General features: G+C 41.0%; 1 protein-coding gene across 1 annotated transcript in view; it reads left to right on the top strand.

Moving 5' to 3' along the window:
* Nucleotides 1-23,654, top strand: part of dmd (dystrophin) — a 401,891-nt gene that overhangs the window by 237,578 nt on the left and 140,659 nt on the right. Inside the window, exons 33-39 of the mRNA XM_032505885.1 lie at nucleotides 3,814-3,963; nucleotides 18,752-18,911; nucleotides 19,508-19,572; nucleotides 20,301-20,411; nucleotides 22,654-22,827; nucleotides 22,936-23,091; nucleotides 23,177-23,347. Coding sequence (XP_032361776.1) covers nucleotides 3,814-3,963; nucleotides 18,752-18,911; nucleotides 19,508-19,572; nucleotides 20,301-20,411; nucleotides 22,654-22,827; nucleotides 22,936-23,091; nucleotides 23,177-23,347 — 987 coding nt within the window. The remainder of the gene's footprint in view (nucleotides 1-3,813; nucleotides 3,964-18,751; nucleotides 18,912-19,507; nucleotides 19,573-20,300; nucleotides 20,412-22,653; nucleotides 22,828-22,935; nucleotides 23,092-23,176; nucleotides 23,348-23,654) is intronic.

The following is a 23,654-nucleotide window of genomic DNA, read 5'->3' as shown; positions in this document are numbered from 1 at the left end:
AGTTGTATAGGGCTAATACATGATAAATGGGGGATATCAATCAATCAATCAATCAATTTTGATTTGTCACATTAAATTGTACAAGGTACAATTCCAGTGACATGTGATTCCATTTGCTCCTTCAACTTGTGATTGATTCATCTTAACCCTCATGTAGTATCAGTTTTACAGTGCATCATGTCATCCTCGGGTCATATTGATCCCTTTTCCTATATCAATGTTCTTTTTAATTCCCCAAAATAACATGATTGATTCCACACAACGCTCTTTGGCAAGTACACATCTCTACTTTCATTAATTTTGGGGTGTCTTATTCAATTTGATAGCATTTGAAAAAAAAAATGAAGTGGTTTTGAAATAGTATTGAGTAAAAGTTGACAAATTCTAGTCTGGGATTATCCATCAAGATCCATTCCTTTAATTTTAATTCCTTTAATTAATTTAATAATTTAATAATTCCTAATTTCTGCTTTTCTAACTCAAACACTAGGTATAATTTACTTGTTAAAGAGGTTTATTGTCAAAAAAGTGGTAAACATTGAAAAAAAGCATTAAAAGCGTTGAAAAAAATTCAATTCAATTCAATTTTATTTATAGTATCAATTCATAACAAGCGTTATCTCAAGACAATTTACAGATAGAGTAGGTCTAGACCACATTCCAGAATTTACAAGGACCCAACAGTTGTAGTAGTTTCCTCCAGAGCAAGCAACAGTGCACAGTGGCGAGGAAAAACTTCCTTTTAGGCAGAAACCTCGGACAGACCCAGGCTCTTGGTAGGCGGAGTCTGACAACCGGTTGGGACAAAAAAAAGACAAAAACAGAATAAAACCTTAAATACGTCGATTAAAAGCCTTAAAAAAAGTGTTGATTTTCTTTTTGACGGGAAGGCAACACAAGGGTTAAGGATATCCTGTTTCCCTGTTTGAACGGCTACCAGACCCTCAGAGGGAGCTTGATCCTTGCAGGCTTTAAAGGATTTAAAAAAAAAAATTATTTAACAATTATTACAAAAACCCAGGCCTCCTTCAGCAAAGCGCTTGGTCAAGTAGAACCCCTGGCACCAGCATAAGATGAACACCAGCTACCTAATTGAACATGAAAATCTGAGAAGACAACGAAAAATAAAGGAAACAAAGAAGAGAAAAAACAAACAAAATGAGAAAGATTGATAATAGATACATTAAAAGTGGGCTTGCTAGTATGTGATGTGTGTGAGCTAAAAATACATGTGTACATGTTTTAAAAACATGCATGCATTAAAAGAAATAACAGAAAAGTAGAATGTCAACCTGTGATGCCATTTACCCAGAGAGATTATGAAATCACAGTAATCGTTAAACATGATCAAGCTTACATTTTCAAAACATAATGAATCATTAAATGTGCATTGGCCACCAAATGAAGAAGACTGCAAAGAAAGGAATATTACAGTTTAAGGAGAGGAAAAGGGAGGGGGTTTCTTCTTCTTCTTCTTTTAGCTAGGATTCATAGGGGAGAAATATTAAGAGGAAATATGTGATGTGAGGTACTTCTGGAAAAGCTGATTTTCATCTAATAACAAATAATATATTAGAGATTATACTAGCAGGCATTTGGAGTATGTCTGCTTCTCTGATTATGTTCTGTAAGACACACAGAAAAATTTAATCGAAATTGAATTTTGCAATAGGAGACTTTGGGATTTCCTTAAGAAATAGACTGGCTTATGTGTTAAACCTAACTCATTCATTTGCTTAAACTTGTGCTTTTGCAGATAGCCTTAGATGTCATATCTTAGATTTAAATCTTTACACCAGGATGCATTCTTTCATTTAAGTTTACAGATCAGTGAAAATGCAAATAGAGTAACTGCCCACTCTGGTGTACTTTTCTATGCTGAACCGATGTCAGCCAAAGAGACCCTTTTAGAGATTTCAGAAGATGTGAAAAGCTGTTAAGCACCGAGCTCAGACAAACAAGGGGTAATTGACCACTTTCAGCATCTACAGTGGTGTGAAAAAGTGTTTGCCCCCTTCCTCATTTCCTGTTCCTTTGCATGTTTGTCACACTTAAGTGTTTCGGAACATCAAACCAATTTAAACAATAGTCAAGGACAACACAAGTAAACACAAAATGCAATTTGTAAATGAAGGTGTTTATTATTAAAGGTGAAAAAAAATCCAAACCATCATGGCCCGGTGTGAAAAAGTGATTGCCCCCTAAACCTAATAACTGGTTGGGCCACCCTTAGCAGCAACAACTGCATCCAAGCGTTTGTGATAACGTGCAATGAGGCTTTCACAGCGTCTTGGAGGAATTTTGGCCCACTCATCTTTGCAGAATTGTCCTAATTCAGTTACAATAGAGGGTTTTCGAGCATGAACGGCCTTTTTAAGGTCATACCACAACATCTCAATAGGATTCAGGTCAGGACTTTGGCTAGGCCACTCCAAAGTCTTAATTTTGTTTTTCTTCAGCCATTCGGTGGTGGACTTGCTGGTGTGTTTAGGATCATTGTCCTGCTGCAGAACCCAAGTTCGTTTCAGCTTGAGTACACAAACAGATGGTCGGACAGTCTCCTTCAGGATCTCTTGGTAGACAGCAGAATTCATAGTTCCTTTTATTACGGCAAGTCTTCCAGGTCCTGAAGCAGCAAAACAGCCCCAGACCATCACACTACCACCACCATATTTTACTGTTGGTATAATGTTCTTTTTATGAAATGCTGTGTTCCTTCTACGCCAGATATACTTGGACACACACCTTCCAAAGAGTTCCACTTTTGTCTCATTGGTCCACAGAATGTTGTCCCAAAAGTCTTGGTGATCATCAAGATGTGTTGTGGAGAAATTGACGAGCTTTGATGTTCTTTTTGCTCAGCAGTGGTTTTCTCCTTGGAACTCTGCCATGCAGACCATTTTTGCCCAGTCTTTTCCTGATGGTGGAGGCATGAAGGCTGACTTTAACTGAGGCAAGTGAGGCCTGCAGTTCTTTGGACGTTGTTGTGGGGTCTTTTGTGACCTCTTGGATGAGTCGTCGCTGCGCTCTTGGGGTAATTTTGGGCGGCCGGCCACTCCTGGGAAGGTTCACCACTGTTCCATGTCTTCGCCATTTGTGGATAATGGCTCTCACTATGGTTCGCTGGATTCCCAAAGCTTTGGAAATGGCTTTATAACCCTTTCCAGACTGATAGATCTCAATACTTTCTTTCCAATTGTTCCTGAATTTCTTTGGGTCTCGGCATGATGTGTAGCTTTAAGGATATTCTGGTGGACCTTACTGTGTCAAGCAGCTCCTATTAAGTGATGCCTTGATTGTGAACAGGTGTGGCAATAATCAGGCCTGGGTGTGGCTAGAGAAATTGAACTCAGGTGTGGACAACCACAGTTAGTAGTATGTTTCAACAAGGGGGGCAATCACTTTTTCACACAGGGCCATGATGGTTTGGATTTTTTTTCACCTTTAATAATAAACACCTTCATTTACAAATTGCATTTTGTGTTTACTTGTGTTGTCCTTGACTATTGTTTAAATTGGTTTGATGTTCCAAAACACTTAAGTGTGACAAACATGCAAAGGAACAGGAAATGAGGAAGGGGGCAAACACTTTTTCACACCACTGTATATAGCATCACCTTCCACTCTTATCCTGCATAATTAGTTAATAATGTATGCTTCTCCTAGCTCGTCATGAGTCACCTTGTATGCAAAAAGGCATATTTTACTGTGGCTTCACTTAATGGAAGGTACCATGCTGGAATTTACTACAGAAAATTCAAAGTAGGATGGTCAAGTGTGATTGATGATGTTTTTCTGTTTGTCTTTGTACAGAGTCTAGAGGTTCTTTTGCAACACCCAGAGGACAACAGAAACCAGATTCGGGAGCTGGCCCAGACGCTGATGGACGGAGGCGTTCTGGATGAACTCATACAGCAAAAACTGGATGCCTTCAACATACGATGGGATGAGCTTATGGCGAGGGTAAGGCATCATAAATACAGAAATATACAGCATGTACAGACTGAGGTCCGATGGTATGCTAAATGCCTTGTGGACTGTATCTTTTGGATTGATATAGAATGATAAAAATATATGCCAGCAGAGATATCAGAGTTTAAGGCAAATACATGTTTAGCAGTATCTTTTGGCCACTGTAATCTGCGTCATTCTGTTGGACTTTTATTGTTTACAAAAACACTCCACAGGGCACCTTTAACCAGACTGCTTAAAAATTCATGTATCTGTTGAGAGGAATATGTTTGTGATCACCAGCATGGTCTTAAATGTAGGAATTACATTATTTCAGTGGCGATTTCCTTTTAATGAACCATAAAAGGTTCCATAGGTTACTACTAGATATAGTAGTAGATAGTTGGACATTTGTGTTGGTGTGTTGGGTTTGAACTTTCTCTTCACCTGCCAAACTGCTAGGATTCTTTTTCCTACTAAATATCTTCTAGAGTTGAAACAATCAGTCAGTTGACAGAACATTATTTGGCACATTTTCAATAGGGGTGGGTATCTCTGGGCACCTCACGATTCGATTCCCATTCAGAGGCCAACAATTCAATACTAAACCGATTATTGATGCATCATGATACAACAATCTTTTTATGTACATTTCCATGCGTGATTTAAAAAAAATATACATATAAATCTGAGTTTTTTAGATTTTCACATGTATAGTATTTGTCACACACAAGTTTTATTGAAATGTTTTGTCTACTGAGGTTTTTATTTTGCAGTCATTCCATGCTTAACCCTTGTGCTGTCTTCCAATCAACTATCATCTTTTGCTTTTTCCAATGTTTTAGCTGTTTTCTTTTCTACGCTTTTTTAATTCATAGCCTCATTTTTATTTTACATTACATAATACATCATATTTTACATTATACAAAAACAATTTCTCGTTTTTTTCCAGCGCTGTTAGTCACTTTTTTTGTCATTTTCATCCAAGGTTTTGGTCAATTTTTTAAAATGCCATAAAACTCAATAAAACAAACAAAATTCAGTAAAAGTAATTATTAATTTTACTTGAATAACACTGTATGGCATCCATGTAATTTTTAGGCAATCTGGTTGAAAGAAAGCTCCTTATAGTTCCTTATATACATTTTTTTTTTTTAAAACAGGTCAAATCGGCCCTGAGGACCACACAAGGGTTAAGCCTTAAACATGTGTAAAAGTCACTTTCTCTCACAGTAATCTTACATGTCAGAGGCCCAGTCATGTTCAAAGGTGGAGAATCAGCTTCTTAGAACATGAAACATGAGGTGGTCAGATGTAATGTGATAAAGTAGATGAACAGCCTTTATGTGTTTTGTCTAATTATGTTATGCATGTCTTATTATATCATGTGTATATATAATTTTAATTCAATTTTATTTATAGAATCAAATCATAACAAGAGTTATCTGGAGACACTTTACAGATAGTGTAGGTCTAGACCACACTCTATAAATTACAAAGCCCCAACAATTCTTGTAATTCCCCCATAAGGAACTAGTGCGACAGTGGCGAGAAAGAACTCCCTTTTAGGAAGAAACCTGGGAGAGAACCACGCTCTTGGTAGGCGGTGTCTGACAGGGCCGGTTAGGGGTGTGATGAAAAGTGACAATAATAGTCACAATTAAAGATAATGGAACAGTGACTACAAATGGTAGTGGTAGTAGCTTGTCATATCAGGGCACTGCAGGGCGTTACAGGGGGTAGCATAGAGCATAGGTGGACGTAGCGGGATGCAGCAGGACACTGCAGGGCATTGCAGAGCGTAGCAGGGTGTAGCCGGGGGTGCAGCAGGAAAGCTGCAACCAAGATCTTGTTGCCATCCTAATCCGAGGAAATATGCTGATATACAAAACTTTTGTTTGTCTCTTGGCAATTTTTGTGTGTTTTTTCTAAATTGTTGTCCATTTTCCCATCTTCTTTCAGTCAGTCTGTTTTCTGGTTTGGACATGTCTGGAGACAGTAACTTTTGAAGAAAAATCAACACATTTAAAAAAAGATTTATTAACTTATCTGAAAAGATTATTGAATCGTTCTAGAAAGAATCGCGATGCATCTAAGAATACATTTTTTTTCCCACCCCTAATTTTTGCAAAAATGGCAACATTTCACTGATTCAGACTTCTGTCCCGATCCTGTGTTTTCTTAAGTTTCCTGTTTTTATTTTGTAGGGACACTTGTTTAGTCTATATGCATTATGGTCCACTCCCGGGATTGCTCCGGTGCCGCCGGAATTACACTGTCTTCTGCTTTCTTTGTGTTGTAATTTTAATTTCAGAACAATATATGAGCACATACTGTACACAGACAAACACCGGGACAAAACAGAACATTAACACAGTGGCCCTTATATTATGTGAGTTATATTATGTTATATTATGAGATAAGCTCTGACAGCATTCCGATCAATTACCTTACACCACCCACCCAGAGCCACCCAAATATGTTATTTTCACCTTCTCTACAGTCTCTGTAGGCTGTTGCTTTTTAAATGATGTATTGTAGGGATGTATGAGTGTTTTCATTAGATTTACTGTAGTGATGAGAGAGAATGCTTTCAGTAACTGTAAATGTTTCCAAACGTGCAGTAATGCCACTGTAGCTGATATTGTGTGTACAGCAAAACTAAAAACTATCGTTAAAAACTTGAGAAAACATAACTTCACTTTTATCTTCTCAAATATTCAGTGGAGTTACGCTGTTGACTGCTTTTCTCGTCCATAAATGTGCACAGTATAGCTCTGCTGGGTTTCCAGTTTAGAGAATATTGTCCTCATTAATAATGTATTTCTCCCACTCATCCGCAACCATCTAACCCTCATAACACAGAATATGTAGCCTACAGTAGATTTGTAGGTCAAACACATTATGCTTATCTTGCATACATAATTACATGTGGATAAAAATGAGTGGGAAGGAGGATGAGCATGAGCAACCAGTAATAATAAACTTTATTTGCTGAATAATTTTCATACAAGAAACAACCTGCAGCCCAGTGCTTTATAATGACTAAATGACACGCAGTGAGTGCTTCACATGAAACACAATTGACCCTCATGTTGACCCATTTTCCTATATCAATGTTCTTTATAACGACCCAAAATAACATGATTGATTCCACACAATCCTCTTTGGCAAGTACAAATCTCTACTTTCATTAATTTTGGGGTGTCCTATTCAATTTTATAGCATTTGAAGAAAAAAAATTGAAGTGGTTTTAAAATAGTATTGAGTAAAAGTTGACATATTCCAGTCTGTGATTATCCATCAACATGCATTCCTTTAATTTTAGTCTGAATAATTCCTAATTTTTGCTTTATATTAGGTATGATTTCCTAAAAGCTAGGTTTATTGACCATAAATTCCAAAATTAATTGTAAAACTAAAGTTAATAAGTTAGTGTTACATAATGTTGAAAACGTAAAAAATAGAAAAAGTTTAAAAAAAAAATTCAAAACAAATAAAAAGTGTCAATTGTTTACTTTCAATTTTGACGGGAAGACAAGGGTTAACGCAGAATATGATGGGAAATAAAATGGTGATGAATTGATATTTTCCACGGTTGTCCACATTTATAGAGCAAGCATGGAGGAACACGGTAAAAACCCACGTTGGGAGGATTCGGACCTTCAGAACTTTAGTTTCACCGGCAGACCCACGTTGCATGATAATGCTTGGTATGCTGGTACAAAGAAAGTGAAACCAGCATTTTTTATTGGTACCTTTGTTGGAGATTTTGTTAGTTCCCTGCTTGTTTTTGGATTCTATAAGCCTTCGGTTATAACATTTTTTACGGCATTTGGGTTCTTCTCCTGCTGCCTGTTCTGCAGCGTGACATCTTCATGAGTGTGGATATTTGTGTCTTTTATAGGGCTGTACGATACGGTTTCATTGTCTACATCGCAGGACGTTGAGATGTTGACGCTAAACATGATCGTTAAAAGGAGAATTCCCACCACTTTAACGTAATCTTGTGTACTATTCCAAAGCCTCTCGAAAACTTGCCCTGACAACCGTTTCAGCTCAGTGGATGCTCGTACACATAGCTGCAGATACTCCATGTTGTTGGCACCAATTCAGGTCAGGGTTTTTTCCATCAAAAGTACACGCATGTTTATATTAATAAAGACTTACATACAAATTGGCCTTAATTCTCCTTTAAGACAGGTCGCCATGTGGGTAGTGTGCAAATGCCATGCAACATTAGTCCAAGAAGGTTCATTGTTATGAGAAGTGAGGCTCTCAGTGTGTAGAAAAGCACCGCGGCAGCTGCAGCTGACAGTGATGCACCTACTCTTCCATGGGTAGTGGAGCTACAGTAGTCAGTGTTTTATGTTCGCTGCAAAGACAAAAATCACCTGATTAATGCAACATTACAACATCTCGCGGCCAATTTTTCACCACAGAAAGCTACCAGCCAGGCTAAAGCTAAGTTAGCTTAAAAAAAACAAGGTCCACACTAATGTTATGGTTCGGAGCCGCGATGCCATAAACATAAAACTAATCTACAACAGCACTCTGTTTCTGATATGTAATTTTCACTGATTTAAGTGTTCTTAGAAGCAGTTGCCAGTGTGTGACATGCAGGTCTGAATGCACAGCAAACCGCCAGTCACAATCAATGTTATTTATCTAACAAGAAGGCCCCGCTAATCGACTACAACCTGGAATTTAGAAATCATTGACTTTAGTCCGGATTTGATATGTAAATGTCGTGGTGTCATGTCAGTCAACCAGTGTATTTAACCATCTAATTTCCCCTCTCCAAAAAACCCTTGAGAAGAGTAGTCAGTGATTACTTGCTTTGGGGTTTGTAAAGCATTAAAGTTCAAAGAATGGTTCACATAATTAAAGTTCATTTCATTTTATACGTAGATGCACTCTCTTACAAAATCACCCCAGTAGTCGAGAATTTCCAAATAGAACTTTGTTATCTTGTAAAAAGCCTTTTTATATAGCACTATATAGTCGGATAAAAAAGTCACAATGTTAGTTTTCCAATATTGTGCTGGCCTATATTGCAGTGAAAGGGCCATATTATTGACCAGAAAGTCAATTAAAATAAAAAATTGCTCAACAGTTATTGTGGGTTTTTAAACCCTAACACAAACTGTAGGCAGTACTTGAGGACCAAAAAGCAGGCAAGCCGGAGAAGGCCTAGTGAAGATTTATTGTTCAACCAAAATACAACCCAACAGGCAAAACACAAAGTCCAAAAATCTAAATTCTAAAATTCCAAAAAGTCCAGTGGGGACAAAGCAAGAAAACAACAGGATGCAAAGGCAGGGAAGAACTAAGGAACACAACGTAATTTCCACAGGCAAAAACACAGACAAAGTAACAAAAGGATCTGACAACAGACAAAGGGAACACAGAGGTTAAATACAATAGGCAACGTGGTAATGAGGAACAGGTGATACATCAGGTGAAACACATTAGGGCGGGGCAGGACAATCAGACAGGCAAGAAGTAAAACTAGAGACCAGACGAGACGGAAACCAGACTTCAAGATAAAACAGGAAACAGAACATACAGACACTCACAGTGGAACACCAGAGAGGAACAACAACACAAGACCAGGGAGGAAACATGGAGAAATAACAGAAAACAGAACAAAGAAACAGGATAGAAAAGGAAACCATAACAACCCCTCCTCTTTCTCCCTTTCCTTCCCCCCTCCCTCCTTCTTCTGCCTTTTCTTTGTCAATTTCTTACTTCTTCTCTTCACGCTCTCGTCCTGTCTGCTCTTCCTAAGTTTGCTCCTCCTTTTCCCCCACTTCCTTTCCCAACATATTTCTTCCCTCCTTCCAGCCATCATCATTAGTAGCAATACATTCTGAGCCTCTTGGTGGTGATCCTCAGTGACAGATGAGACACACTTGCACCCACCCACACACACACACACACACAACACACACACACACACACACACACACACACAACAACACACAGAGGCACACTCTCATTGCCCGCTGGGTTGATCCTCCCTCACAATAGAACCAGATTAATGTTCTCCTTGCAGCCTGATAAGCCTCCCTTTGTTTGTCTACCCATCAGAGGCTGTGTATCTTTTATTTCCGAGTTTTTGTTTTTGTTTTGAGGAAGTGTCATTTTTTGTAGTGTGTGTGTGTGTGTGTGTGTTAAAGCACTGCAGAAGCTGGTGTCTTTAGTTTGGGTGTATATGTCAGCATGTATGCATGTAAGGTAAGGCCAGGCGGCTCGGAGCCCTGTTTGTTTGTCATCCATAAAGGGGACGAGGAGCTCAGAGACAGGTTGGGGGTCTTTGTGAGTATTTCTGAAAAGACGGATGGAGGCGCAAAAACACACAGAGACCAAAATATTGCCTAATATTTTTTTCATGGCTGAAGAGCAAAACTGACACAGTGATATCTATTTTATTAATTAAAGCAGGCACTCTAAATGTTTTTGAAATACTTTGTTTTAAAAAAACAATGTAATGTATTAATTACTGAGATGAGTTATTATATCATAACTAATAACAGTAAATATGACTCTATTACCAAGGCCCCGAAACAAAATGGAATGCAGCCACTAATGTTATTAGTACCAATGCCTTTCTTGCGATTAAATGTGTAGAAAAGTCTGCTGTAGAAATATGCTGGCTAAATGTATACTGACGGGCAGGGTCAGAGGGGTATGCAGCAAAAATTTGGCCCCCGCAAATTAAAAAAAACTAATAAATCAGTGTGCCAGACGTTATCATGAATGGGGTTTATTTTAAAGTATACCAGCCACTGTAGGCCTACCATCATTATAACTACTAATATGGTACATGCATATATAAATGTAGGCTACTTTATTTTATTACAAAATTTCATTCCATTGATACCTTTTTTTTTCATTTGCAATGGCGAGATTGATAATAGCATATAACAAAACATGTTAAATTATTTTGATTTGGCATTAGAAGTAATCCGACTTCATCTGTAAGCAACGCTAACGTTACAATGCAAAGTGAGGAGGACTCGGAGCTTGAACTGGAAATTTAGTTTTGTGTGTTCTAATAGAACTCCTACCTGATGTCATCACTGGTCTCATCTCTACCTGATGCCATAGCCGACCTCATTATGTAATATACCTGCCATGTCACCCAACAGATGTAACTAGGGCCTGTTTGTCTGACAGCACAGCTATCAAAACATCCATCCATCTTCATCCGCTTATCCGGTATCGGGTCGCGGGGGCAGCAGCTCCAGTAGGGACCCCAACTTCCCTTTCCCGAGCCACATCACTACTCCGACTGGGGGATCCCGAGGTGTTCCCAGGCCAGGTTGGAGATATAATCTCTCCACCTAGTCCTGGTCTTCCCCGAGGTCTCCTCCCAGTTGGACGTGCCTGGAATACCTCCCTAGGAAGGCGCCCAGGAGGCATCCTTACCAGATGCCCGAAACACCTCAACTGGGTCCCTTTTAAGCGAAGGAGCAGCCGGCCTTTCTCCGGCTCCTCTCGGATGAAGGCTTTCAACCCCATCTTAAGGGAGAGCCAGCCACCCCTTTTAGGAAAACCCCTTTTGGCCCTTTTACCCTTTTATTCGTTTCTTTCGGTCATGGGCCCAGCCCTTCCCTGACCAAAAGGTGAGGGTAAAGGGAAAGAAAATTTCCCGGGAGACGAGAGCTTTTCCTTTGGGCCCCAGCTCTCTTTTTTCACCCAAAGGGGCGAAAAAACCGGGAAGTAATACCGCCGGCTGCCCGATTTTCCCACCAATCTCACCTCCATAGTCCCCCTCACCCGCGAACAAGACCCAAGGTACCCTTTAAATCCCTTTACTTTAGGGAAAAGGGCTCCATCCCTACCGGGGGAGCACTCCCTGGGGTTTTTTTCTGAGAACCCTGGCCCCCAAAATTTTGAGGTGGATCCTCATCCCAGCCGCTTTAAACTCGGCTGCGAACCCATCCAGTGGGGGTGAAGAAGGGAAAAGGCCGATGATGCCCCTAGGACCACTATCTGCAAAAAAACCCCGGGGATCCCGAGCCAACCCCAAAAAGAAAACCCCCCCCCGCCCCCACTAGCCTCGAAACCCGTCCATTTTTTATACAAACAGGATTTGGGGGACCCAAACGCAGCCCTGGCGGAGGCAAACCCCCACCCGGAACGAGTCCCAATTTTAAAGCCGAGAAAACCCGGGGAAAAGCCTCGCTTTGGTATACAGAGATGGATGGCCCTAAGAAGGGACCCCTCACCCCTATTTTCCCCCCCGCACCTTTCCCAAAAAATTTTCCGGGGGACCCGGTATACGGGTTTCCCGATCCAAAAAAAAACATGTAGACTGGTTGGGCATACTCCCAGGCCCCCTCCAGGACCCTTTGCGAGAGTAAAGATCTGATCGTTTTCCCACGGCCAGGACGGAATCCGCATTGTTCCTCTTAAAATCGAGGTTCGACTATCGGCCGAACCCTCCTTTTCCAGCACCTTGGAGTAGATTTACCAGGGAGGCTGAGAAGTGTGATACCCCTGTAGGGGCACACACCCTCTGGCCCCCCTTTTTGAAGAGGGGGGAACCACCCACGGTCTGCCACTCCTTAGGCACCGCCCCAGATTCCACGCAATGTTGAAGAGGGGGTTCAACGAAGACAGCCCTCCACCCCCAGGCTTTCAGCATTTCTGGACGGATCTCATCAATCCTGGGGCTTTCCCGCTGTGGAGTTGTTTGACTACCAAAGCGACTTCCGCCAGGGAAATTGACGACAATCCCCCAATATCCTCCAGCTCTGCCCCACCACGGGAGGGCGTGTCAGCTGGATTTAGGAGTTCCTCAAAGTGCCCCTTTCCCACCGCTCTATTACCTCCCCATTTGAGGTCAACAAAGTCCCACCCTTACTGTTTTACAGCTTGGATGATCCCTCGCTTCCCCCCCCTGAGGTGGCGAAACGGTTTTCCAGAAGCCCCTTTGTGCCGACCGAAAGTCCTTCTCCAGTCTTCTCCGAACTTCTCCCAAACACCCGTTTGCTTTGCCTGGGTTTTCAGCAGAGGGGCTGCAGCCTTCGGGCGTCGGTACCCTGCAACTGCGTCCGGAGTCCTCCGGGATAACATATCCGGAAAGACTCCTTCTCAGTCGGACGGCTTCCCTGCCCAAACGGTGTCCACCCAAGGGGTTCGTGGGTTACCGCCCCTTGAGGCCCCCAAGACCTAAGACCACAGCTCGCTGCCGCAGCGTAGCAATGGGAAACTTGAAACATTGTCCACTCAGGTTCAATGCCCCCAGCCTCCACAGGGATGCACGAAAAAGCTCCGCCGGAGGGTGCGAGGTTGAAAGCCCTTTTCGGACAGGGCCTCTTCCAGACGTTCCCAGTTTCCCGCACTACAGTTTGGGCTTACCAGGTTGTCCCGAGTCTTCCCCCACCCTGACCCCAAATCACCACCAGATGGTGATCAGTTGACAGCTCTGCCCCTCTCTTCACCCGAGTGTCCAAACAAAACGGCCTCAGATCAGATGAAACAATTAAAATCGATCATTGGACCTTGGCCTAGGGTCTCTGGGACCACGTACAAATTATGACATCCCTATGTTCGACATGGTGTTTGTGATGGACCCAAACAAAGATAGCACAAAAAGTCAAACAACAGACAACCGCTTGGTTTAGTCAGGGAGGCCGTCCCCCCAAACACGCCTCTCCAAGGATCTCCATCATTTCCACGTGTGCGTTTAAGTCCCCAGGAGAACAAATGGAGTCCCCTACTGGAGCCCATACAGGACTCCATCAAGGTCTTTTAAGAAGGCCGAATACTCCGAACTCTGGGTTTTGGGGCATACGACAAACAACAGTCAGAGTTTTCCCCCCCAACAAACCCCCAGGCGTAGGGGAGGGGACCCTCTCGTCCACCGGGGTAAACTCCAACGCAGCGGCGCTCAGCCGGGGGCTTGTGAGTATCCCCACACCCGCCCGGCGCCTCACACCCTGGGCAACTCCAGAGTAGGAGAGAGTCCACCCCTATCCCGGAGTACGGTTCCAGAACCGAGACTGTGCGTAGAGGTAAGCCCCACCAGATCTAACTGGTAGCGCTCCACCTCCCGCACAAGTTCCGGCTCCTTCCCCACAGAGAGGTGACATTCCACGTCCCCAGAGCCAGCCTCTGCTGCCCGGGTCTGGTCCGTCGAAGCCCCTGACCTTCGCCGCCACCCATGTGGCAGCGCACCCGACCCCTTTGGATCCTCCCACAGGTGGTGGGCCCATGGGCTGGAGGGAGAAGTGCCACGTTGCTTCTTCGGGCTGTGCCCGACCGGGCTCCGTGGCAAACCCGGCCACCAGGCGCTCGCTCACGAGCCCACCGTCTGGGCCTGGCTCCAGACGGGGGCCCCAGGCTTCCACCGGGCAGGGTCCCTCTATCCCTTCCTTGATATTCCATAAGAGTTTTTGATCGTTTTGATAGTTTATTGTACATGCTACCTTATTTTTTCCAGTTTCCAGCTCAGCAACCTTGGTTTTGCAAATTCTAAGCTAGCCGTAGCCATTTGGCTGCTACATTCCCAGTGTTAGCAAACGCTAGCTAGTCTGTTAACATGAATATGTGCAAGCCTCCAAGCGCAGACGTCACACTTTAAATCCTACCTGTTGCCTTTCACTATCCTCTTATTTAACTGGTGTCTCATCCCTTGACATGCCATCTCCTTTTCCCTCTTTCTTTTTTCTATTTTTTAGCTACCGACAGCTTTCTTGCTTTATCCATCTTTTTCCATAGACGTCAACTCACTTCTCGTACCTGCTCACTCAGCGCTCACTGCCCGATGTGAGTGGAGTGCAGTTGTTGCAGAGTGTGAGTTGTGATAGCTAACGTTAGCTCAAAACACCACTCCAGTGACAGCCTTGTTGTGTTTGATTGCTAGCTTGTAGCTAAGCTAGCAGTCATTTCAAAAACCTTTTAGCTATCTATGATTGATTGATTGCTAATTTTAGCTCAATACACCATTCAAGTGACAGCCTTTGCTGTGTTTGATGCTAACTTGTAGCCAGCAGTGAACCAACTTTGTTAAGAAGGTCCATTTTTACTGTACTGACATTAAAGAAGTCTCTCGTTAGCATTTTATATGCTACTTTTTGCAAATAGATGCAATCACAACTCACATCTTCACTCGTCGCAAAGTGACGCATGTGCGACTCAGATCAGTACTCTTGTCACATCGGGCAGTGACAAACATTACAGAGAGGGTGCGTTTAAATGAAACTTGCCAGCCTTGTGGTGCAATTTAAGTTATTGTTATATACCCTTTTCCCATTTGGTGCTTGTTTTGTTTACCAGCAATTTATTGGTGAAATATGTCATTGTCATAAGTTATTGTTATTACATTATTAATCAATCATTTAATTTGGACCATATGGCCTTAGCAGTAAACAAGCCGTTCTTTAATTTTACCAATTGTCGTTTTGTGCTCCTTTTCTATACATATTTTATTTTGTACTGTGCATTATAAAGATATTATACATATTTCGGTTCAAGCACCAGTTCAGGCACCTGCATCAGAAAAACCCAAATGATAGGCTACCCATCTCTAGTGAGGACATTTGTTCACTGCACTTATCCCATCTTAAAGTGCTCATGTTATGCTCATTTGTATGTTTGTAATTGTATTTTGAAGTTGTACCAGAATAGATTTACATGGTTTCATTTTCACAAAATACCATATTGTTGTTGTACTGGACATTGCTGCAGCTCTTCTTTTCACCCTGTGTGTTGAGCTTTCTGTTTTACCTACCGAGTGAGGCATCACTCTTCTGTTCCGTCTTTATTAGGAGTCGTGCATGCACAGTAGCTAGGTAAGGACTACTAGCCAGTCAGAAGCAGAGTATGAAGGCGTGCTAGGCTAGCAGCTAAGCGGGCATTATGACATGTGTTACAAAGTGATGCACGTTTGTCACGGAAGGAAAGGCTGGACTATAACAGAGCTGTTTGGAGCAGTTTTTGAGCAGTGTTTTTTGTTGGAGATGGTAAGTCCCTTTGGGGGGGGGACTTTGGGCTTTTTCACTTTGTAAACCTATAACATGCACAAAAAAGATATATAACACAATAAAGAAAACAGGAAAAGCCAAAAAAAGGATATAATGAGCAATTTAACCATTTAGCTGCAGTGGGCAGCCACACAGGGATGAAATTCAGTTCTTTTTTCTTTTTTTTGTATTTACTTTTTATTGGTTTTCTTTTAGTAACACAAACATATGTGCCATCTGGGCACGGAACATACGAGATAAGATAACGTGACGGGGGAGGATTTGTGCGTTAAGTAGAACAGCAGTTACCATATGTGGATCATGCATAAAAAAATTTAAGATGCTTGATAAAGGATTCAACATGACAACAAACTTCAGTTCTAAGGCTAGTGACTTAATCAAAGGAGTGAATCAATAGGTGCATTTATTGGTGGATTTATATATTTATTTTATAATAATTATATATATAATTATTAATATTATGTTATGATTTGTGTTGTAATTAGTTGTTGGGGGTGTGGGTTTCCTTTTTTTTGCTCTAGCTGATGTGGAGCAGCAACCCTGAAGCTTCCTTTATCCATTGGCATTGGGCATTTTTGATTGCCTTTAAACAAGACTAAAAAATTTTAAAGCTGTCTTCAAAAAAAGTTGGTTAAAGTATCTCTTTTTTTTTTTTCCTATTTCTACCCTAAGAAAATATTGAAAAGTTCCTGAGCAAAAAGCTGTATGTCAACAGTTTCCCAGCATCAGATAGAGCCAAGTTCTCATGAGTGCAGGGGTCCAAGTAAATGCAGAGACAGTAGAATAAGCATATAATCTCATTATATCAATGTCCCACTTAAAAACTCGTGTAGATAATTCCAGCCTGCGCATGCAAAAAAAAAAAGTTTTTCACTTTTGTCTGTACTTCTTTAGAAAAATGCGGCGGTTTGTTTTTTAAATTTTAGCTTTTTGTATGGCTGAAACCAAATAAGGGGGGCGAGGGGTCACAGAACGCTGTTGCGTTTGCTGACAGCAGAATGTGAAAAACAGTGATCCTATCCTTCTGTTAAACCCACGCATCTGCGACTGGGTCTGTGTGGAGAGAAGAGTTAAAAAAAAAAAAACCGAGTGTTTAATGAAATTGTATTAACAAACTGAAAAGGGGAAATGGAGTCCACGCCACAGGGGGGGGTTTTATTATGTTTGGAAAAATTTTTAATCTACTCAATTCTGCCCTATTTAAACTAAGACAATCAGGGAAAATTAGATGTGTGTGGTGTGGTGTGTTTGGTGTGGGGTGGTGTTGTGGTTTTGTGTTGTGTGGGTGGTTTTTTTGTGGGTGTGGGTGGGTGTGTGTGTTTTGGTTTTGGGGTGAAAGAGACACACAAGGGTTTAGAACAGGCCCGGGTTTATTTTTACATTTCCCTTTTGCAGAGTTAGCACGTCACTGGAACATACACCTCTCTTCTCCCCCACAGAGCTATACAACCTGTGTGTAAAGGACCAGTACTAGTTAATTTGTGGGCGGCCCACTAGAAAAGAAAGGCAAAAAAGAAAACCACTTGCCACATCAGAAGGCATTGGTTTTTTTGTTTTGGGTTATGACGACGGTGGTTGTGGGGGTCTAAAACAAACAAAAAACCTGGAAAAACCCCACGGTTCCCCCTTTCAAAGAGGGTACATGCAGGGGTGGGGTGGTTTTGGGTGTGTGGGTGTTGTGGGGGGGGGGGCCCTTTTGTTTGACAGTAGGTGATGTAGTTATGGGGGTGTGTGATTTTTGTGCATTTAAATTTATTGTGCCATGTAGAACATAGATAAAAACCCCTAGAAAACCCCATTGGCTTTTGAGATGGCATGCCGTGCGTTTTATTGGGTTTCTTAAATAACATCAAGAGTAGGTCTGACCTGTCTTTAGGGAAAGCGTGTGGATAATGTTTTTGTGTTTTGCGCTATAAAATAAAATGAATGAATCTTGGGAGGACATCTGACCCGTTTATCTTAAGACTCATAAAAAAAAGACCTTTTTTTTGCTTTTTTTGGGGGTTCAGCAAAAAAAATCCCAAAAAAAGTAAGCAAAAGGAAAAATATTTAAAAAAAAAAGTTTTTTAAATTCATATTTTTAAGAAATTTAAATTTAAATGAAAACAATTAAGGTTTGACTTCCCCGTACAAAATTTTATTATGTAAAGAAAATTTGTTTTTTTTGAAAGTATATTTACCGTAAATGATTTTTGTTTGTATGGGTTTTTGAAGCGGCAGCCCAGAAGGGCGTTTTTGAGGGCCCTTGAGACAAATCAATCAGCGAAATTCAGCAAAAAACAAAATTTTAAAACCCCCTGGTAAACAATTAACGTGTGGTTGATTTAAAGGGAATCCCCCCAATAGTGGATCATTTGAGGGCAAAAGACATCTTTGAAATTTCCCCTTTTGGGGAAAAAATAAAACCCTCAAATTGGCACCTTTACAAGTAGAAAGGCTTGACAGAGCTGGGAAGGCCAGAGAGTCACTAAAAGGAAATGTCCTTCCCCCTCTCTCTCGCCTTTCAAGACTTATTTCTAATCATAAAAAGGGCCAAAATCCAAAAAAAAAAAAGTTTATTTTTTTCAAAAGCTTAGATTAAAATTCCACAATAAACCTTTATTGGTTAGATCAAACATCTTTCTTTGTTTGCATACAATGTAAGGTTTTGAGATTTTTGAATAAATTCTTAATTATACCAACGCAAAAAAATCCATGATCAAAACAACAGGGTTTTAAGTGAAGGGATATGCTCCCCCCAATGATTTTCTAAAATTATTGATTGTAAAAAAACCTATTTTTTTGTTTTTTTTTTTCCCCAGGCAGCACTCAGGCAGAAGGAACTAGAGAAAAGGTCAAGGGGGCCCGGAGAAAAGACAAAACGTGAGACAGATCGGTTCGTGGCCAACACGACCCCACCTCACGGCGTACCCGGTGACCTTTTAGACGCACTCAGAACCCCAGGGGGCCAGGAGCCAACACGTCTCAACTAAACCTGCCAAGGGGTCCCGAACTAAATGCATGACGCAACAGCCGCATGTTTTCAAACAGTGGCAGTGGTAAACTACTTGGTTAGACTTACATTGTGCTTTTTTAAAGTTTCATAAGTTAAATTTCTGTACGTTACAAAAAAAATTTAAAGTTGCCTTTTTTTTTCCCAGCCAAAAAACCCTTTTTTAACCCTCCCCCCCCTGACCTCTCCCAGGTACCCTCCCTCATTTAGCATCCCATTGAGCCATTTTTCTGGGGTCCTTTGAAGTAAATAAATTTTCCGAAGCGTTTCAAGACTTATTTGGTTTGTTTTCTTCTAAAAAACTAACAAGTATAAAAAATCCCCTTTCCTTGTACCTCACGTTATGGTCTTTGAGTGTTTTTGTTTAAAAAAAGGGGAAAACGATTGGTATGCACGGACTTCGGGTTCTAGTAACAAATCACCGTATTGCCCGGAGAAGCACCTGAAGTTTCGCCACTCAGCTGTTGAGGTTTAAAATTTCTAAGTTAACTAGCTGTTAGTTAGCCGTATTGCCGTCCTTGTTACTCCAAACATAACCTTTCTCTCCGTCTTGTGTTTGGAAAAGATGGATTTTTTGGAAGCTACCAGAAGACTTTTGACACGTTCCCCCGTCACCAAAATGTCAAAGCCGTTAGGCTGTGCGTACCCCCCTAGCCATCCCGGAAAGGCTTCTATTTTCCTTTATGGTTTTTCAGATCAACGGGGGGCGTGGTCTATTCTTTAAACGCTTGATTGAAAAGTATTTTGGGGGTAGGGGTTTTGGGTAAAATCATCAGTGGTATTTTGTGTTTATTTTTATTATTGGGGCCCCATCTGGGCATGCAGGTTATTTGTGGGCATCTGGGTTTCCCTAACACACACCACACACACACACAAAACACACAAAAAAACACAACCCCCACACACACCACACAACAGTGGAAAAAACCCCACAAAATACTGGGAAGATGAAGAAGCCCCGGATTTGGGTTTGTAGTGGGGTAGGTTTTAAAGGCCCCTTTTATTTAAAAAGAAAGAGGGTAATGAAAACCCGGGGGTGTTTTGGTGTGCGGTGCGTTTTGGCGTTGTGCTTGGGCGTTAGGAGAGAGGTGAAGGTTTTCTCCTTCACCTGTTCCTCCTGCCCCCCCCGTGATCAGCGAGGGAGGTCATCCCTTAAAAGTTTTTGCTTTTTTTCCTTTTTGACGGTTCTATTTAAATTTTCCAAATTTATTACTTTTTAAAATATAATATCAAAAAGTTAACCTGTTAGTTTAAAAAAAATTTTGGCTGGTCTGTCAGTAATTAAGATAATTTGTGGAACCCTTTTTACTTTTAATTTGACATTAAAAGATGTGTGTTTGTGTGTGTTGGTTCAATAGAAAATCCAATCGGAGCTGAGTGGCCATGATGCAACCCTGGAGGACATGAGGAAGAAGAATCAGGACAAAGAGTCGTCCCAGAGGATTATGGGACAGATAGACCTTACCCAGGTAAACACTCACCTGCACATGTACTGTACAAACACCTACCTTTGACTAAAAACCTAAAATCACATTTTTGGGGGTGTCTCAAAAGTTAAAGGGAAATGATGAGTATCACTGCATTTGTGAAAAGTTATATAAATCCCTTTGTGTCTCCAGAGAGGGAGCTGTGTTATAAATCCCCTTTGTTTTGTCTTCCCGTCGACCTGCAACTTTGTGTTTTTCTGGGTTGAAATTTCAACATTTTGTTGTTCTTTTTCTACACTTTTCTCAACATTTTTGTCAATTTTATTCAATTTCTTTTTGTCACTTTTTTGACGTTTTTTTAATTATGTTTTAGACATTTTTTTAACAATTATAACAGTGAAATTATTTTTTTAACAATTTTTTAACAATTTTCCGTTTTTTTGTCATTTTTTAGGTGTTTGAAAAAGAATGTTTTTTGTTGAATTTTTTCCTGCGTTTTTGTAGGTTTTTTTTCAAAAGTTTTCACTTTTTAGACGTTTTTGTAATTATATTTTAGTCAATTTTAGTCAATTTTTTTGGTTAATTTTTTGTAGTTTTCTTAAACATTTGTCACTTTTTTTAACAATCTTGTGTCATAGTTCTAATATAGAAAGTTTTTGTAAACGGGGTAAATTTGATGCCATATCAGCAGAGCAATAACGTAATGCACTGTAGACTATAGGACAGGTGTTTTTCTGGAAATATTTTGACTTTATTCTCGTAATATTATGACTTTTGACTCAAACTAAGATCGATGAGTTACATTTTGAATGTGCACTCAAGTTTTGAACACGATCAGAAATCTTGCTAAAACACATCTGAGCGACTACAGTCTAGGGGTTTATTAACTAAAATGAATTCGTGAAGCCTATTGTTTACATGAAGAAGTGCCACATGAGCATTTAAAGAGGTTAGTTCCCCAAACAAAAGACACAAAAGAGGATGGAGTAGTAAATCATGCCTAGGCCTACATGTGTGTTGACTCAGCAGAAATAGCATTAAATGAGAAAAGTTGATCTACAGGAGAATAAATAGTTGAAAAATACAGAATGCCTGAGAGCCTTACTTCATTATATTATATCATGTTTTATATTTTCAATTTGTTTCATTTACATGAATCAAGAAATTTCCAGCATAAATTAATGCAGAAAAAGTTACAAATAGATGCATGAAAATTCACCAGAATGCAGGAAATGAAGTGTTTAGTACTCAAATTTAACAAAGAGAGGACCCCCACAATCCCTAAATTATATGTCTCCCCAAATATATTAATTTACATTCTATGCTTTTGTGTTGCCAGGCCAACTGGTATTAGGTCAGATGAGTGTGCCCTGTCACCAGGGCCTGGAAGCTGGCACCCGTTGGGCCACCAATACTTTAACCTCGGTGCTACCAACCGCCCAAATGGCCCACCTATTCTTTCTAACAGCCCATCCTAATATAGCAGGTTAGAACCAGCCCTGAAGTTGAGTTGCATTGGGGGTAATGCTCGTGCCTTTTCAACAAGGAAGTAGAATGTGGGGAATAAAAAAGGCGATATCTTTGGTTCTGCTTCATTGATTTTTGTCAGCATGTAGAAAAGGGCACACAATCAGGTGACCCACTAACAACAAATCCTGGTGTCTTGTCAGGAGATTTAAATGATTAATGAAGGGAGTTGTGCCAGCTGTGCATATTGTAAGGAGGAGGTACAGCTGGAGACACAGAATCCATTGAATACATGGATGCTTCTGCCTCTGCAATTTGTCTTATTTCTTTCTGTAATTTATGTGGTGTCCGAACAACAATGCTGGCTGATGTGTTGATAAGAAAGCCGCTTGACACTGATCTTGATTATAAAGTTTATTATATCAAAGATTTCAGCGTCAATTTACAATCTCCGCAGAAGCTTGGAGAGTGACTTCACCCGATGACCTCTCATTTCATCAAATGGTGCTTATATAGGATATGTTTAGGTAACATATAGATTTGTTATGTGGCAAAGTAAAGGTCAGAGTCTAAAGTCTCCAACTAATCGCTTTCCACATAGAACATCCCTTTAAAAAGATTAAGATGTCATCAATAACAATCTGCATTGGTAAATCAACAAAGATGACTGTGCAAAACCTGATTCAAATCTATAAGTCGTCAAATACAACACCTAATGTCCCAGCTGTTGTGCCCAAGCCTATAGCTAGTGCCCAGCAGCAGCACTGAGCCTGTATTTGATTGCAGGTCAGTATGTGTCTCTCTTTCCTTTTCACAGAAAATGCTGACAGACGTGTGGACGAAGTTCCGTCTCTTTCAGAAACCGGCAAACTTCGACAGCCGACTGGCCGAGTGTGAGCGCTTGCTGGCTGGGGTCAAAAGTCAGGTGGGGGTGCTGGACATCCGCAGTGTGGAGCAGGACGTGGTGCAGTCACAGCTGGATCAGTGCATGGTGGGTCACTGTGGCAAATAGATGGATACATGTATGGTTTGATCCTTTGCTAAGGATACATTATTATTATATTATGTGAAGCCTCTGCTGTCTGTTTGTGTCTAACAGAAGTTGTACAAGGTGCTGAGTGAAGTGAAAGGGGAGGTGGAAACAGTGATAAAAACAGGCAGACAGATCGTCCAGAGGCAGCAGACAGAGCAGCCCAAAGAGCTGGACGACAGGGTGACCGCCCTCAAACTGCTCTACAACCAGCTGGGCTCACAGGTTAGAACACACACACATAGTTAGACACACATGATCCCACAAGTCAGATTTAGACATTGATTTATCCTTTTGGATGTGTGTGTAGGTAACTGAGAGCAAACTGGAGCTGGAGAAAAGTCTGAAGTTGTCTAGGAAGCTGCGTAAGGAGCTGAACGGGCTGACTGAGTGGCTCGCCGCAACTGACGCTGAACTGACCAGGCGCTCTGCCGTGGACGGTATGCCCAGTGACCTGGAGGCCGAGGTGGCATGGGCCCAGGTATGAGACGCACATACATAAATACAGTAAAATAGACACAAAACATAAAGTCAGGGGTGTGAGACCTTGTTGCATATTGTTATGTTGAGATGAAAGGTTGTAACATGGAGAAGGGTAAATAGAACAAAACACAACACTGGCATCAAGTCTTGAGAAAAACAGGTAACCATTTATTCGTAATAACCAAAAATAATGTGGTAAAGAAAGACAAGAAAGGTATGATTCAACTGATACATTCTCAACAAAAAGAGAAAGAACTCAACATGGACTTTGTCCGCCCCATTGTACTCACATATGTAGTATGAGA

This window comes from Etheostoma spectabile, chromosome 24 (genome assembly GCF_008692095.1).
Source record: "Etheostoma spectabile isolate EspeVRDwgs_2016 chromosome 24, UIUC_Espe_1.0, whole genome shotgun sequence".
In the NCBI taxonomy this organism is placed as follows: domain Eukaryota; kingdom Metazoa; phylum Chordata; class Actinopteri; order Perciformes; family Percidae; genus Etheostoma; species Etheostoma spectabile.
The sequence above is the reverse complement of the archived record's forward strand: the minus strand, read 5'-3'. Positions and strand labels throughout refer to the sequence as shown.